Source organism: Saimiri boliviensis, chromosome 10 (assembly GCF_048565385.1).
Source record: "Saimiri boliviensis isolate mSaiBol1 chromosome 10, mSaiBol1.pri, whole genome shotgun sequence".
In the NCBI taxonomy this organism is placed as follows: Eukaryota; Metazoa; Chordata; class Mammalia; order Primates; family Cebidae; genus Saimiri; species Saimiri boliviensis.
This window is the reverse complement of record NC_133458.1, coordinates 122,636,896-122,650,739: the sequence shown is the minus strand read 5'-3', so window position 1 is coordinate 122,650,739 and position 13,844 is coordinate 122,636,896. Positions and strand designations below refer to the sequence as shown.

The 13,844-nt window shown below is 38.8% G+C and overlaps 1 protein-coding gene across 7 annotated transcripts in view; it reads left to right on the top strand.

Moving 5' to 3' along the window:
* The window catches only part of AVL9 (AVL9 cell migration associated), a 77,646-nt gene that overhangs the window by 20,008 nt on the left and 43,794 nt on the right, over positions 1 to 13,844 (top strand). For all 7 annotated transcript variants that reach the window (XM_003930723.4, XM_010341290.3, XM_074379854.1 and 4 more), the window contains exons 2-3: positions 9,656 to 9,776; positions 12,234 to 12,319. In XM_003930723.4, coding sequence (XP_003930772.1) covers positions 9,656 to 9,776; positions 12,234 to 12,319 — 207 coding nt within the window. The remainder of the gene's footprint in view (positions 1 to 9,655; positions 9,777 to 12,233; positions 12,320 to 13,844) is intronic.

Genomic DNA, 13,844 nt, shown 5'->3' with positions numbered 1-13,844 from the left:
GGGGTTTTTATAGGCAAAGGATGGGGCTAGGCAGGCCATGAGTAGTTTAGTGAAAGGCAATATTCAAGCAGGAAAACTGAAGTTCTCACTTTGGGCCTCAGGTTTTAGGCTTTTCAACATGAAGGTGGAATTTTATTGGGTACCCACCCTTTTCTGCTTAGAATTTCGGTACCTCCGTCCTGATCAATATGAAATGTTGATATAAGCAAAATGTCATATTATTTCATATAATAGAGTTTTGATATTCTGTTTCACTATGGTGGGATACTCGTGGTATAGAATAACAATTTCTACATTTAAATTAAAATACACATTATCTATTTTCATGTTCATAATCCAAGTACTCCAACTTAAGGAATGTGAAATAATAAATAGCTCTTTAATTCTAGGGAAAAAGTAGAAGGTAGCAGCCTTTTATTCACTTGAATGTATAAGAGTACATGCTTTAAGATACTTATTTCCATTTATTTTAAAAACAAACTTCTTGATGGACTCAGTGACACATGTTTGTAATCTCAGCCCTTTGGGAGGCCAAGATGGAAAGATTGCTTGAGCCTAGGTGTTTGAGAGCAGCCTGGGCAATGAAAAATAAAATAATTAGCTGGGTGCAGTAGTGCATGCCTGTTGTCCCAACTACTCAGGCTGAAATAGGAGGACCACTTGAGCCTCAGAGGCCAAGGCTGCAGTGAGCCCTGATCACACCAGTGCACACCAGCTTGAGTGACAGCTAAGACCCTGTCTCCTAAAAATAAAACAAGGCCAAGCGTGGTGGCTCACACCTGTAATCCCAGCACTTTGGGAGGCTGAGGCAGGTCAATCACTTGAGGACAGAAGTTCAAGACCAGCCTGGCCAACATGGCCTCTTCTCTATTAAAAATACGAAAATTAGCCAGGCATGGAGGTGGGCATCTGTAATCCAAGCTACTTGGGGGGCTGAGGCAGGAGAATCACTTAAGCCCAGACTGCAGAAGCTGCAGTGAGCCAAGATTGCGCCATTGCATTCTAGTCTGAGCAACGGAGTGAGACTCGATCTCAAAAAAAAAAAAAAAAAAAAAACCTTAATTGATAAGTCTCAAAAGTACCATTTTACCTCTGCAGTATACACTTTATATTTCTGAATGTCTAGTGCAGTCATGAAAAATGATGTCATACTGAGGTATAGGAGTATTAAGAAGCACAGCTATTTCAAAATCTACACTTGACAAATAAAGTGATTTGTTGCTAACTTTGTAGTGGAGTGAAGAGGAATAAATGCCAGTTGTTTTGTAGTATTGACTTTTCAAAAGATATGAGAAAGAAACCATAACTGAGAAGAAAACATGTCTGACGTCCAGGACCTTTTCATTTTCTTTTGTTTTAAGCAGAAAACATGACAGAGCTTTGACTTTGCTGCCTAAAATGTTATGACTATTAAGGAAATAAATACTTTGTGCTTCTCAGTGAAAAAAAAATCCCTGAGATGCTGAGAAAGGAAGCAAAGAGGCAGAGCGGCTGAGAAGCACTCTCCTTCCTTCTGTAATCCATCAATATCTGTGGGGTCCATGGATGTGGTTAATTTGTGTGCTAATAGTTTGGCATTGTGGCTTCTATTTGCCTTATGGTTCTCTGGCAGTGGAACATAGTGCGTTATTAAAAAGTGAACAAAGGGTATGCCTGAAGTACTCAGAGTTCACACTAGGGTACTATGTGATTGTTTTGTTTTTGTAGTGTTTCTTGTTTTCTCCGTCTTTTTTTTTAGAACAGAGCAAATGGAATCTGACTAGAGGACACCAATTTGATTTATAAACTATGAAACGGGGTATTAACTTTTATTACTGGGAAACAAACATGTCACCCTTTCTTGCATAGTTCATTTAGCATTTAGAAAAATTGCTTTTTTAGTCCTTGTGATCAACGTCAGCTTTTACTTTTTAGAAATCAACCATTGTCTTGTTTTTCCCACCTCTTCTCCCTTCATAGTCTTGTAAATCTGAAAATTATTACTGCTAATTAGAATCAAAGTAGATTTTGCCACATGAATATTGACTACATAAAGAGATGTATTTGAAGTCTGCATGATTTAGTAACAGCCTTTCTGGGGATATTTGATACATTTTTTATCCATTGTATGTATTAATACTTTACCAGAGGCTTTTTTTTTTTTTCCACACAAGAAAAGCAAACAGGAGTGAGTTTATTAACGTGATTACTTTGTGAATACATGGGAGATAAGTCAGAGAAATGAAGAAATCTCAAGAGTAGATTTCAAAGAGGTGGCTTAAACTTCAGACTTACACACTTCATTCCCCAGCACAAAGAATGAAGGGTGTGGGCCAAACAACCGTCATCCTCTGTTAAGACTACCTGGCCAAGAAATGCAGGGTAAACAAAAGTGAGGTTTGTTATGCAGATTGAATTTGTGCTTTTTGTGTTGACAAGAGTTCCTAGTGATTTAGGCCTTTAATCCCAGCACTTTGGGAGGCTGAGGCAGGTGGATCACTTGAGGTCAGGAGTTTGAGACCAGCCTGGCCAACATGGTGAAACCCCATCTCTACTGAAAAAATACAAAAATTAGCTAGGCTTGGTGACAGGCACCTGAAATCCCAGCTACTCCGGAGACTGAGGCAGGAGAATCACTTGAAACTGGGAGACGGAGGTTGCAGTGAGCTGCAATTTCACCACTGTACTCCAGCCTGGCAACAGGGCCAGATCCTGTCTCAAATAAATAAATAAATAAATAAAAAGTTTCCAGTGATTTAGTTATCCTTCTCTTCCTGGTACAGAGAGGAAGATACTCTTGGAAATGCAGATATTCTTTATAAAATAAATTTCTCTTAAAAAAGGATAACTTTTACTGTTTTCAGGGCTTCTCCTCTGTCTTCTGTTTCCCAAAATAATCAGTTTAAAGTAATTCTGTGCCAAAGAGGTATATTTGGAATGGCATATACTAATGTCAGGCATATTTCGAGGTGTCTCATCCTGAACTCTGCAATTGGCTCCCTCCCCATTATAGAAATGTAAATAAAATCTATAGGAGACCATTGATTTCCACTGAGCTCCTCCACCAGCTGCAACAGACCAAACCAAGATGGAGTCCCTCCTACTAAAGTTCGATGTCACCAATCTGAAACTAAGTTATCTGACCTGAGAGAGAGAGAGGGAGAGAGAGAGAGAGAGAGAGAGAGAGGTCAAATTCCCAAACAGGCCAGTTTTAGCTGGCATGGTAAGGGAGTCTCCTCTGCTTTAACCCTTACAAGGAAAGTAACTTTGAAACTACTAATTTGCTCTTTGTTTCTTGTTTCTGCTTTTTTCAGCCTTTTACTCATCCAAAAATATTACCCACATTTTGGAGATGAGCTCTCAACTTCTTGTTCTAAGGGTTGCATGATTGGTGAATTGTTCTTTGCTCAAATAAACTGTTAAATTTTTCTTGACAGACACTCTTTTGATTCCCAAATTTTGATTTAGATTTGGGGCCATTAAATTTCACTATTCATTATTCATATTCACTATTTCATTATTCACTGGATGAGAATAAGCAATTCTCAATTTCTGGTGATATGGTTTGCCTGTGTCCCCACCCAGAATCTCATCTTGAATTATATTACCCATAATCCCCACGTGTCAAGGGCAAGACCAGGAGGAGGTAATTGGATCATGGAGGTTGGTCCTCCCTACTGTTCTTGTGATAGTGAATGAATCTCACGAGATCTGTTGGTTTTAAAAACATCTGGCATTTCTCCTGCTTGCACGCACTCCATCCTGCTGCCCTGTGAAGAAGGTGCCTGCTTCTCCTTTGCCTTCTGCCATGGTTATAAGTTTCCTGAGGTTTCCTCCCCAGCAGTACAGAACTGTGAGTTAATTAAACCTCTTTTCCTTTATAAATTGCCCAGTCTCAGGTATTTCTTCATAACAGTGTGAGAACTAATATATCTGGGTACTTAACATTGGTTTTTGTCTGTGGTTTTTAACATATACTTAGGGCTGCCATGTACAGTTATATGTACTTAACGACATATTTCCAGGGAGAGCCATTCCTGTAAATGACAGTGGCTGTGGTTCCCCCTGGAGCCGTGCAGTGAGGCAGTCTGCTACACTTAATTTCACTTTCTGTGGTGCTGGTTAGTTTAATTGGCATTACTATTTAAATTGTCTTGATTCAACTGAATATTTAAGAGTCTCATGTTTCCTTCCAAGAGAATTCCTCTTTAGCCTCTGTGCCATGAAATTTTGTGTCTGCGTGGATTAATTTGGATATATAGAAAGGGGACATATACAGTATTCAGTGTTTAAAATATGAAAAATATACAGTTTAAGATTTAAATATACCATCAATTTGGAAATAGCTTTGTTTTTCATGCTTAATCTCTGATTTTTAGAGATTCTCAGCAACTGGGCATCCTACAATTTAGTCATATTGTGACAGTAACTACTCAGTTAACATCAGACTCTGTAAGGGCTCACCCAGTCCCACAAAACTGCCCTTACTTCAGGCACCAATCACAAATCCTGGATCCCCAGGCCACCCCCACCTCTGACTTTGTTACCAATTTGAGGCTTCCTATAACCTTCTCTGATGTTTGATCATTTGCCAGAATGACACAAAACTCAGGAAAACTCTTTGCTTGCATTTACTGGTTTATGATTAAAGGACACAATTCAGGAATAGCCAGATGGAAGAAATGAATAAGGCAAGGTGTGGTTTGGAGAGGCAGGGAGCTTCCATGCCCTCATAAGCATGCTGCTCTCCCAGCACTTTGATGTGTTCAAGAACCCAGGAACTTACTGAATCCCATTGTTTAGTAAGTTTAGTAAGGTTTTTATGGAGGTTTCATTACATAGGCATGATTGACTAAATCATTGGCCATTGGTGATAGAACTCAATCTCTAGCACCGTTCCCAGGAGGTCAAGGGGTAGGGCTGAAAGTTCCATTCTTTTAATCAAGGCTTGGTCTTTCTGGTTACCAGCCCCTGACCTGAAAGGCTATCTAGGTCCTCTTACCACTAGAGTCACCTTAGCATAAACTCAAGTATGATTGATTGGGGCTTATTATGAATAACAAAAGATGCTCCTATTACTCAGGAAATTCCAAGGATGTTTGGAGTTTTATTCCAGGAATGATGGACAAAGACCAGATATGTATTTTTATTATTTCACATTTGAATATTCTGAATAGTTTGCATTATTATAATGTTTTTAAAAAACTAGAAAAACTCAACAAGAGCATTGGTATTAAAATGATGAAATAATATATAGCCATTAAAGTTGTTGTGTATATGTATATACATATATATATATATAGAGAGAGAGAGAGAGAATTTTTATAAACAGTTTTGAACTTGATTAGCAATTTCAGCAGTTTCCAAATGGATGTATTTGTTGGTAACAAATCTACCAGCAGGAGAAGAGAATTATACAAAGCTGCCAACACAGTACAGGCAGTCTACAATTTATGAAAGAGTTGTGTTCTAAAAGTTGGCTGTTTGAAATTCTGAACACTTTCCCAATGAAACAACGTTATAAATACTCTGGGCCCAAGTCAGGCTAGAACAGCCTTAATTCCTATGGAATTCTTGGAATACATGTAGTATCCACACTTCTATTTATGATAGTTTTGAGTCAACTGCATCTTCAGTTTCAGCTAGAACCATCTAAAACTATCTTCCTTCAGTAGAGTTGGGAATTTGGAGAATATTTTAAGCATAGCGTAGCTTCAGATGTTAGTTAAACTTCTGACCAATGGCAACCTGTTAACTTAATCTTCAGAAAAAAAGATAGATTTCTACACCTGCCCTTAACTCCAAGATGATAGTATGGAAATAAGATTTCCTTCAGAAGTTAAGAACTGCTTGTGATTGTCTTTTTTATTTATATTTTTAATCCTAAAAGCAATACATATTCGTTTGAAAATAATTAAAAGTAGAGGTAGTATCCTCCACGTACTGTTAAATTATTTAGAAAATTGTGTTTTGTGTACACATATAACACAGATAAAACAAGTATGGCTAAAAAGCAACATAATTGGTAAATAAAGATGAAGGTTCGTTAGATTGTTCATATTCTTTCAACTTTCTTTAAGTTTGAAAATTTCAAAACAAAAATATGGAGATTTTTTAAAAGTAGCAGGAATATTTGCTTATCTTCAATCCCCAACCTCATTCTCCTCTCCAGAGTTCTCTGCTAGCAGTACATAGAGTTTTTCGAGAATCTTTTCAAGCATGTTTTTTAAATCCGTTTACAGAAAGTATTTTTTTTCCACAGACGGAATCTCCGTTTACATAGAATTATACTACTGTAACCAGACAAGGAGTTTTGTCCCAGACCCCAAGAGCAGGTTCTTGGCTGTCATACAGAAAGAATTCAGGGCAAGTCACAGAGTAGAGCAAAGTTAAAACAGTTTATTACAGAGTAGGGCATCCTCAAAGAGCAACAGGAGAGCACACCCATTTCAAATATAATGCTAATATTGGTTATTAAGAGAAGTGTACCTCATTACAGAGGCTTGTGATCAGCTTGTGACAGGCTGTTAGTATTCTTACTTTCTTACGTTACTGTTGATTTTAGCAAGAATTTATGAGTGTATTACTATTTTTGAAGCAAAACCTGTTCTTAGAATACTTTTTATTAAAGTACTGGGACATTTCCAATAGTCCTGGGTCTTTAGTTAGTTAACATTATTAACTTGTTCCCTCAAGCATAAACATCTCATGACCAAGAGTGCTCAGCCCCCTGGGAACATAACGAAGCAGGTTTGGCTTTATCAAGCCTTTATTCAAGATTGAGTCACTCTGGTTAGGATGCCTCTCACACTATTTACTGATACTCTACTTGCTTTTAAAATTTAACAGTATGTATTAGTTTTCTCTTGCAGCTGAAAAATTACCACAAATGTAATGCCTTAAAACTATACAAATTAATTCAAGTTCTGAGTTCAGAATTCCAAAATGGGTTTCACTGGGCTAAAATCAAGGTGTTGGCTGGCTCCGTTTCTTCTGGAAGCTCCAGAAGAGACTTGATTTTCTTGCTGTTTCCACCTCCTAAAGGTCTCCTGTGGCCCTTCTCTCTTTAAAGCCAATAGCATAGCATCTTCAAATATCTCTTTCACTGATTCTTCTGCCTCTCTTATAAGTACTCTGTGATTACACTTGACCCACCTGGATAATCCCTAGCTCAAGATCCTTAATCATATCTTCAAAGTCCCTTTTGCCAAGTAAGGTAAAAAATTGACAGAGTCCGGGGACTAGGATATAGACATCTTTGGAAGGCCATCATGTCGCCCACCATACAGGATATTGTGGCTGTCTTGCTTTATCATTATATATGAATCTGACATTCTTTTTAACAACTGGAAAAAACTGATATAAAACTTATGTAACCCCTCATGTGATGAATATTTAGGTTTCCCTTTTATGCTGAAATAAACTGCTGTGAATATTTTTCTATATGTGAATATATGAGAGTATCTGTGGGATAAATTTCTAAAACTGAAATTGCTCAGTCAAAGGTGATAGAAGAAAAATGTTGGCACATTAAGATTTTAAGAGTTTATGTGGCAGCTCTAAACCAGAAGTGGTTGAGGCTCTACTGAAGGAGCCTGAGGGGAAGGCCTTTATAGGGTGAATGTAGAATTAGAGCAAATAAATTATTTGATTAAAGTTTGAGCAGTTGGCTTATTTGGACTATGCCTGTGAGAAGTTCAAGAAAATGTAATGCTCAGTTGGCTGCCTATGATTGGCTGAGCTAAGCTTGGTGATCTTTTAAATTCAGTTTTGGTTGCTTAAGTAGAATCCTGAGCCTTACAGCCACCTCAGTCTAAGGGCCTCCCATTGTGTTATTTTAATAAAGGGTAAATGTGGTGGTAATACAGCCCGGTTACCCTCCAAACTGTTGTACCAGTGTACTGTATGTTCCCACAGCCAAGCCTATTTCTCTGCTCTCGTCAAAATATTCAGTCTTTTTAATGTTTTTTAATAGATGTATAAAAATTATATTAATTCAAATTGCATTTCCATGATTTAAAATGAGATTAAGCATTGTCGTACTACTTTTATTAGAATTTTCTATATTAAACTTTTTGGACCCAAAAGAGATACATATTTCATGATGCATCATGAGAATTGGGGTATAAAATGCTTATGTTTATTTAAAACCATGTTTATTCCATACAAAATTTATTTTAAATAAATATACATAAAAATTTAATGGTTTTCAAAAAGATTGTTTAGTGATAATTACCAGACCTCCTCATGATAAATACTATATATGGAACTTTGGTATTGATTACATAAAATATGATCATTTATTTTCTTGCTTTTATTTTTGGTGTTAAAACATAATTCTGAATTGGTAACGTTTTTAACTCTAAAATTGCCAACGTCGTAACATCAGCTTTTGAGTTTGTGTCTATCTTACCTCATTGTCGAATCCTGCCTTCCCTCACACTTTTAGAAAATTGTCCAATAAAGCAAACTAGGATAAAACCTATATGATTAATGTATAGAGAAGATACAGAGAAATGTAATTGGGGATTTTTTATGCCCCATCTTCAGTTGTAATTAGAGATTATTTATGCCTCACCTTCATTTATTTATTTATTTTTGAGACTGAGTCTCACTCTTCTTGCCCAGGCTGGAGTGCAGTGACGCAATCTCTGCTCACTGCAGCCTCTGCCTCCTGGGTTCAAGTGATTCTCCTGTCTCAGCCTCACAAGTAGCTGGGATTATAGGCTCATGCCACCACACCTGGCTAATTTTTGTATTTTTAGTAGGGATGGGGTTTCACCATCTTGGCCAGGCTGGTCTTGAACTCCTGGCCTCAGATGATCCACCCACCTCGGCCTCCCAAAGTTCTGGAAATTCAGGCATGAGCCACCATGCCCAGCCTATTTTTCAGTTGACTTTAAATGATTGAGCTCTGAAAGAAAAGTTTCACTCCTTAATCTAAACCTTTAAAGAGTTCTTCTAAATGGAAAACATTGATTGCTTCTGGAGATGGGAGCAGGGACTGGGTAACTGGATGGTGATATCAAGGGTGAGAGGCAGTCTTTTTACTCTACAGTCCTTTTTTTTTTTTTTTTTTTGTATTTTTAAACATTTTAAATATGGAATTGGATCACCTGTTAGAAATAATCATGAATCTTAAATTCAGTGGACCAAAAAAATTTTAATAATCATTTTTAAAGCCCTTTTACCGTTGGCTCTCCTGTGATTCAGGCGGCAGCTTGATTTCATTGAAATGTGGAAAGATGAGTCATCATATTTTTTCATATTAAAGGATGGTTCTAAAATTGATTCTTGGCTCAACTTGGGGGCTCCTCTTTTAGACCTCTACTGTTGGTTTTCCTTAGGGCCCTATGGCTTCAGTTACCATCTTACTGAGAACAACTCCCAAATCTCAATCTGTAATGCAATCACCAGCCCCACTACCCTTTATGGACATTAAAGTTTGACAGCCATTAAATCAGAAAGTGGAGAAAGGCTTATAAACTTTTCCTCCTTTTACTGCTTTTTTCTTTTTCCTCTTCCATGCCATAGGTTTGCTGGTGGTATGAAATAACATTATACAGTGTGGCTTATCCCAACTTCCGTCATTCAGAGTTTAAAAACATTTTTACCTGTCAGAATAAAATGCTTCTTTGATCAACCACGTTTTGGCTAATATTCTTTACTATTTTAGGTTGAATTCTCTTACCCGCCCCTGATTCCAGGAGACGGACATGACAGCCACACTTTACCTGAAGAATGGAAGTATTTGCCCTTCCTTGCCTTACCAGATGGTGCACACAACTACCAGGAAGGTATGTAACAAGACAGTGAAGCAGTTAGGTGCCATTTTTGAAAATATTTGCCAAGATATCTTAGGTTCTAAATACTTTGAGAAATTAAAGCCCTTCAGCCTATTAAAACTATAAAATATTTACATGCTTGTTTAGAGATGACTAGTCATTCACTGGAACACCTCTAAAGGAGTGCCAGGCTTACACTGTCCTTGGCTGGTGAACCTTGGCCAGCCTTCTACCAAGTGATTAGCCAGAGCAGGACAGCCACTACTGGGAGCAGTTCCTCCGACATCTACACTTCAGACTCCTAAGAGTCAAACCAGGGGGCTTACCAGCGCATTGCCTGGGACTCTAGCTGCATACTTGCAGTACTAGTTAGTACTCCAGGGCCTACCTAGAAACAGCTCAGATTGTTTTGTGTCTCTGGAACCATTGCTGTCACAAGTACTCTGCTTGCAAGGTTGCTTGCTTGCTTGCATGCAGAGCATGTTAACACCGTCAAAGCAGGACTATGAAGTTCTTACCGAATCTCTTGCCACCCTATAAATGAGTACTTTGCCTAACTTAATGAAGGACTGTGTTTTACTATGGTATTTGATGCTCTACAAAAATGTTTTTGTTGTTGTTGCTTTTCTTTTCTTTTTTTTTTTTTGAGACAGAGTTTCGCTCTTGTTACCCAGGCTGGAGTGCAATGGCGCGATCTCGGCTCACCGCAACCTCCGCCTCCTGGGTTCAGGCAATTCTCCTGCCTCAGCCTCCTGAGTAGCTGGGATTACAGGCACACGCCACCATGCCCAGCTAATTTTTTGTATTTTTAGTAGAGACGGGGTTTCACCATGTTGACCAGGATGGTCTCGATCTCTTGACCTTGTGATCCACCCGCCTCGGCCTCCCAAAGTGCTGGGATTACAGGCTTGAGCCACCGCGCCCGGCTTTTCTTTTCTTTTTTGGAGACAAAGTCTCACTGGGTTGCCCAGGTTTGTCTCAAACTCCTGAGCTCAAGCAGTTCCCCCCACCAGCTCCCCAGTAGCTGGGGTGTGCCACCATGCCCAGCAAAAGGACTGCTGCAAACATGTGAATTAAGATTATAGTGAATGTTGGCCAGGTGTGGTGGCTCACTCTTGTAATCACAGCACTTTGGGAGGCTGAGGCCGGTGGATCACGAGGTCAGGAGATCGAGATCAGTCTGGCCAACATAGTAAAACCCCTTCTTTACTAAAATTACAAAAAATTAGCCAGGTATGATGGTGTGCACCTGTAATCCCAGCTCCTCTGGAGGCTGAGGCAGGAGAATCACATGAACCCAGGAGGTGGAGGTTGCAGTGAGCCAAGATCACCATTGCACTCCAGCCCAGGTGGCTGTGAGACTCCATCTCAAAAAAAAAAAAAAAAGATTACAATGAATGTTCTACAGATTTTCTCTATGTGTATGTGAATAATTTTGTCTGTAGTATCTGAAAGGTAGTTGCAAACATTGTGATACTTTTTCTCTAAGTACTTAAGATCTGAGAATGAGATTGTTTCCCAGTGTAACATCCAGTACCCTATCACAGCTAAGAGATTTAAGAATAATTTCATAATGCTATCTAATGACCAGTCTATATTCAAATTTTCTCAGTTTTCCCTCAAATTTCTTGAATTCATTCAAGTTTCATGTGTTGGTGTTGGCTTTTTTTTGAGACGGAGTTTGACTCTTGTTGCCCAGGCTGGAGTGCAATGGTGCAATCTCAGCTCACCACAAGCTCCACCTCCTGGGTTCAAGCAATTCTCCTGCCTCAGCCTCCCAAGTAGCTGGGGTTACAGGCATGTGCTACCATGCCTGGCTAATTTTTTATTTTTAGAAGAGATGGGGTTCTCCATATTGGTCAGGCTAGTCTTGAACTCTCGACCTCAGGTGATCCGCCCACCTCAGCCTTCCAAAGTGCTGGAATTATAGGCGTGAGCCACTGCACCCAGCCTGCTGTTGGCTTTTGTGACTGTCTACTTTCTCTTAATCTAGAACAGGCATCCCCAAACTTTTTACACAGGGGGCCAGTTCCCTGTCCCTCAGACCGTTGGAGAGCCATCACATACTGTGCTCCTCTCACTGACCACCAGTGAAAGAGGTGCCCCTTCCTGAAGTGCGCGGGGGGTGGGGGGGGGCGCGGATAAATGGCCTCAGGGGGCCACATGCAGCCTGCGGGCCATAGTTTGGGGACGCTTGATCTAGAACAATAAAGATTAACTATTTTCTGTAATTGTAGTATCAGTTTGACCTGTTACAATTCAGCCTCTTGGGCTTTTTGTGATGAGTATTTACCATAAGGCAATGAGAGAAATTCTAGGAAACCAGTGGTTGTGGTCCTAGAAATAAGTATGACTTGGATTTCTTGTTTATAATTTTCATATTAATGATTGCATTATGATAACTTCATATTTTATTACTTAATAAGGGTAGTTCACCTTAGTATTTACATTTTTCTATGTATCTCTTAGATACTGTGTTTTTTCACTTGCCACCCAGAAATGGAAATGGAGCCACAGTATACGGTATCTCTTGCTATCGACAAATTGAAGCCAAGGTATGATAGTTAATGGTGAAAACAAAAAACTCCGTAGTCCTTTCTTAGATGCTGGACACTTAGAGAAACAGTCTTTATTTTTCAGTCAGTGGTGCCTATAATATTGTTTTAGATGTTTGTATACAATTTGTAGCTGTTTTTTCAATAGTACCAGTTTATTCACAGAAACATTTTAATAAGTTGACATTGGCGGCTATGCTTATATTTGTATCATAATGTTTTGTACATTGTTTTTAGATAGTGATACCTAAATTATCCATTTGTCTTTGAAATACTGTATTTATTTACATTTCAAGACTTCTGTGAATGTTCTGTTTCTAGTGTTTGGCATATAACAGAAAAATGGAGTGGTAGTGTTTGTATGTTTTTTAGTTTTTTTATTTTTAAAGACAGAGTCTTGCTATTTTGCCCAGGCTAGTTTTGAACTCCTATGCTCAAGAGATCCTCCTGCCTCAGCCTGCTGAATAGCCGGGACTGCAGGTGTGCATCACTGTGCCTGACTTTTTTTTTAAGGAGCATTTCAGAAGTAGTAGGGTATGCTTACAGGGACTCCCAACTACTCATAAGTTGTTTTAATTATCTCTAAGTTGGTTTTTTTTTTTTTTTTTTTTTTTTTGAGGAAGAGTCTCACTCTGTTGCCCAGGCTGGAGTGCAGTAGCAAGATCTTGGCTCACTGCAGTCTTTACCTCAAGCTCAAGCTGTCCTCCAAGCTCAGATTTCCAAGTAGCTGGAATACAGGCACATGCCATCTTGCCCAGCTAGTTTTTGTATTTTTTATAGAGACCAGGTTTCTTCATGTTGCTCAGGCTGGTCTCGAACTCCTGAGCTCAAGTGATCTGCCCACCTCAGCCTCCCAGAGTGCTGGTATTACAGACATGAGCCACCACGCCCAGCCTTGATTATTTTTAAACTACCTGCCACCTTAGTGCCTGACTTACTATACTAGCTCTAATTAATAAATTCATATAAGCCAAGATGGTAACCCCACCTTTCATGATTTGCTTATTTGTAGGACTTTTTTTGTGGTAGAGATAATCTGAGTGAAAAGCTCTTTCCTCTCTAAAGGTCATTAATACTCTAAAGTAGTGAGTGGTTCTCAATCTCAGCTGCACATTGCAATCATCTGGAGAGCTTTAAAAGCTAAGATGACTGGGTCTGCCCCCAACCCAAAAGATTCTGATTTAATGATCTGGACATGGGAGGTGGGAATGTTTTAAAAGCTCCCCAGCTGATTCTTCTGTGTAGTCAACATTGAGAACCACTGCTCTAAAACAATGATTTTTTAATCAGTATTACCTAGAGACTTTTTTTTTTTTTGATCTGTACCTAGCCTTTCCTCCTAGTGATTGAATCAGAATCTCTGGGATTTGAGCCTCAACAATTAAAAGTTTTAAAAGCTTCCTCGGGTGAATAATTAGTAAATCTTTTTCTACCTTGTTATGATGGAAATTTCAAACATGTAGATAAATTAAAAACATAATACATTGAATACCTCTATATCCAACACCTAGACTCAACAATTGTT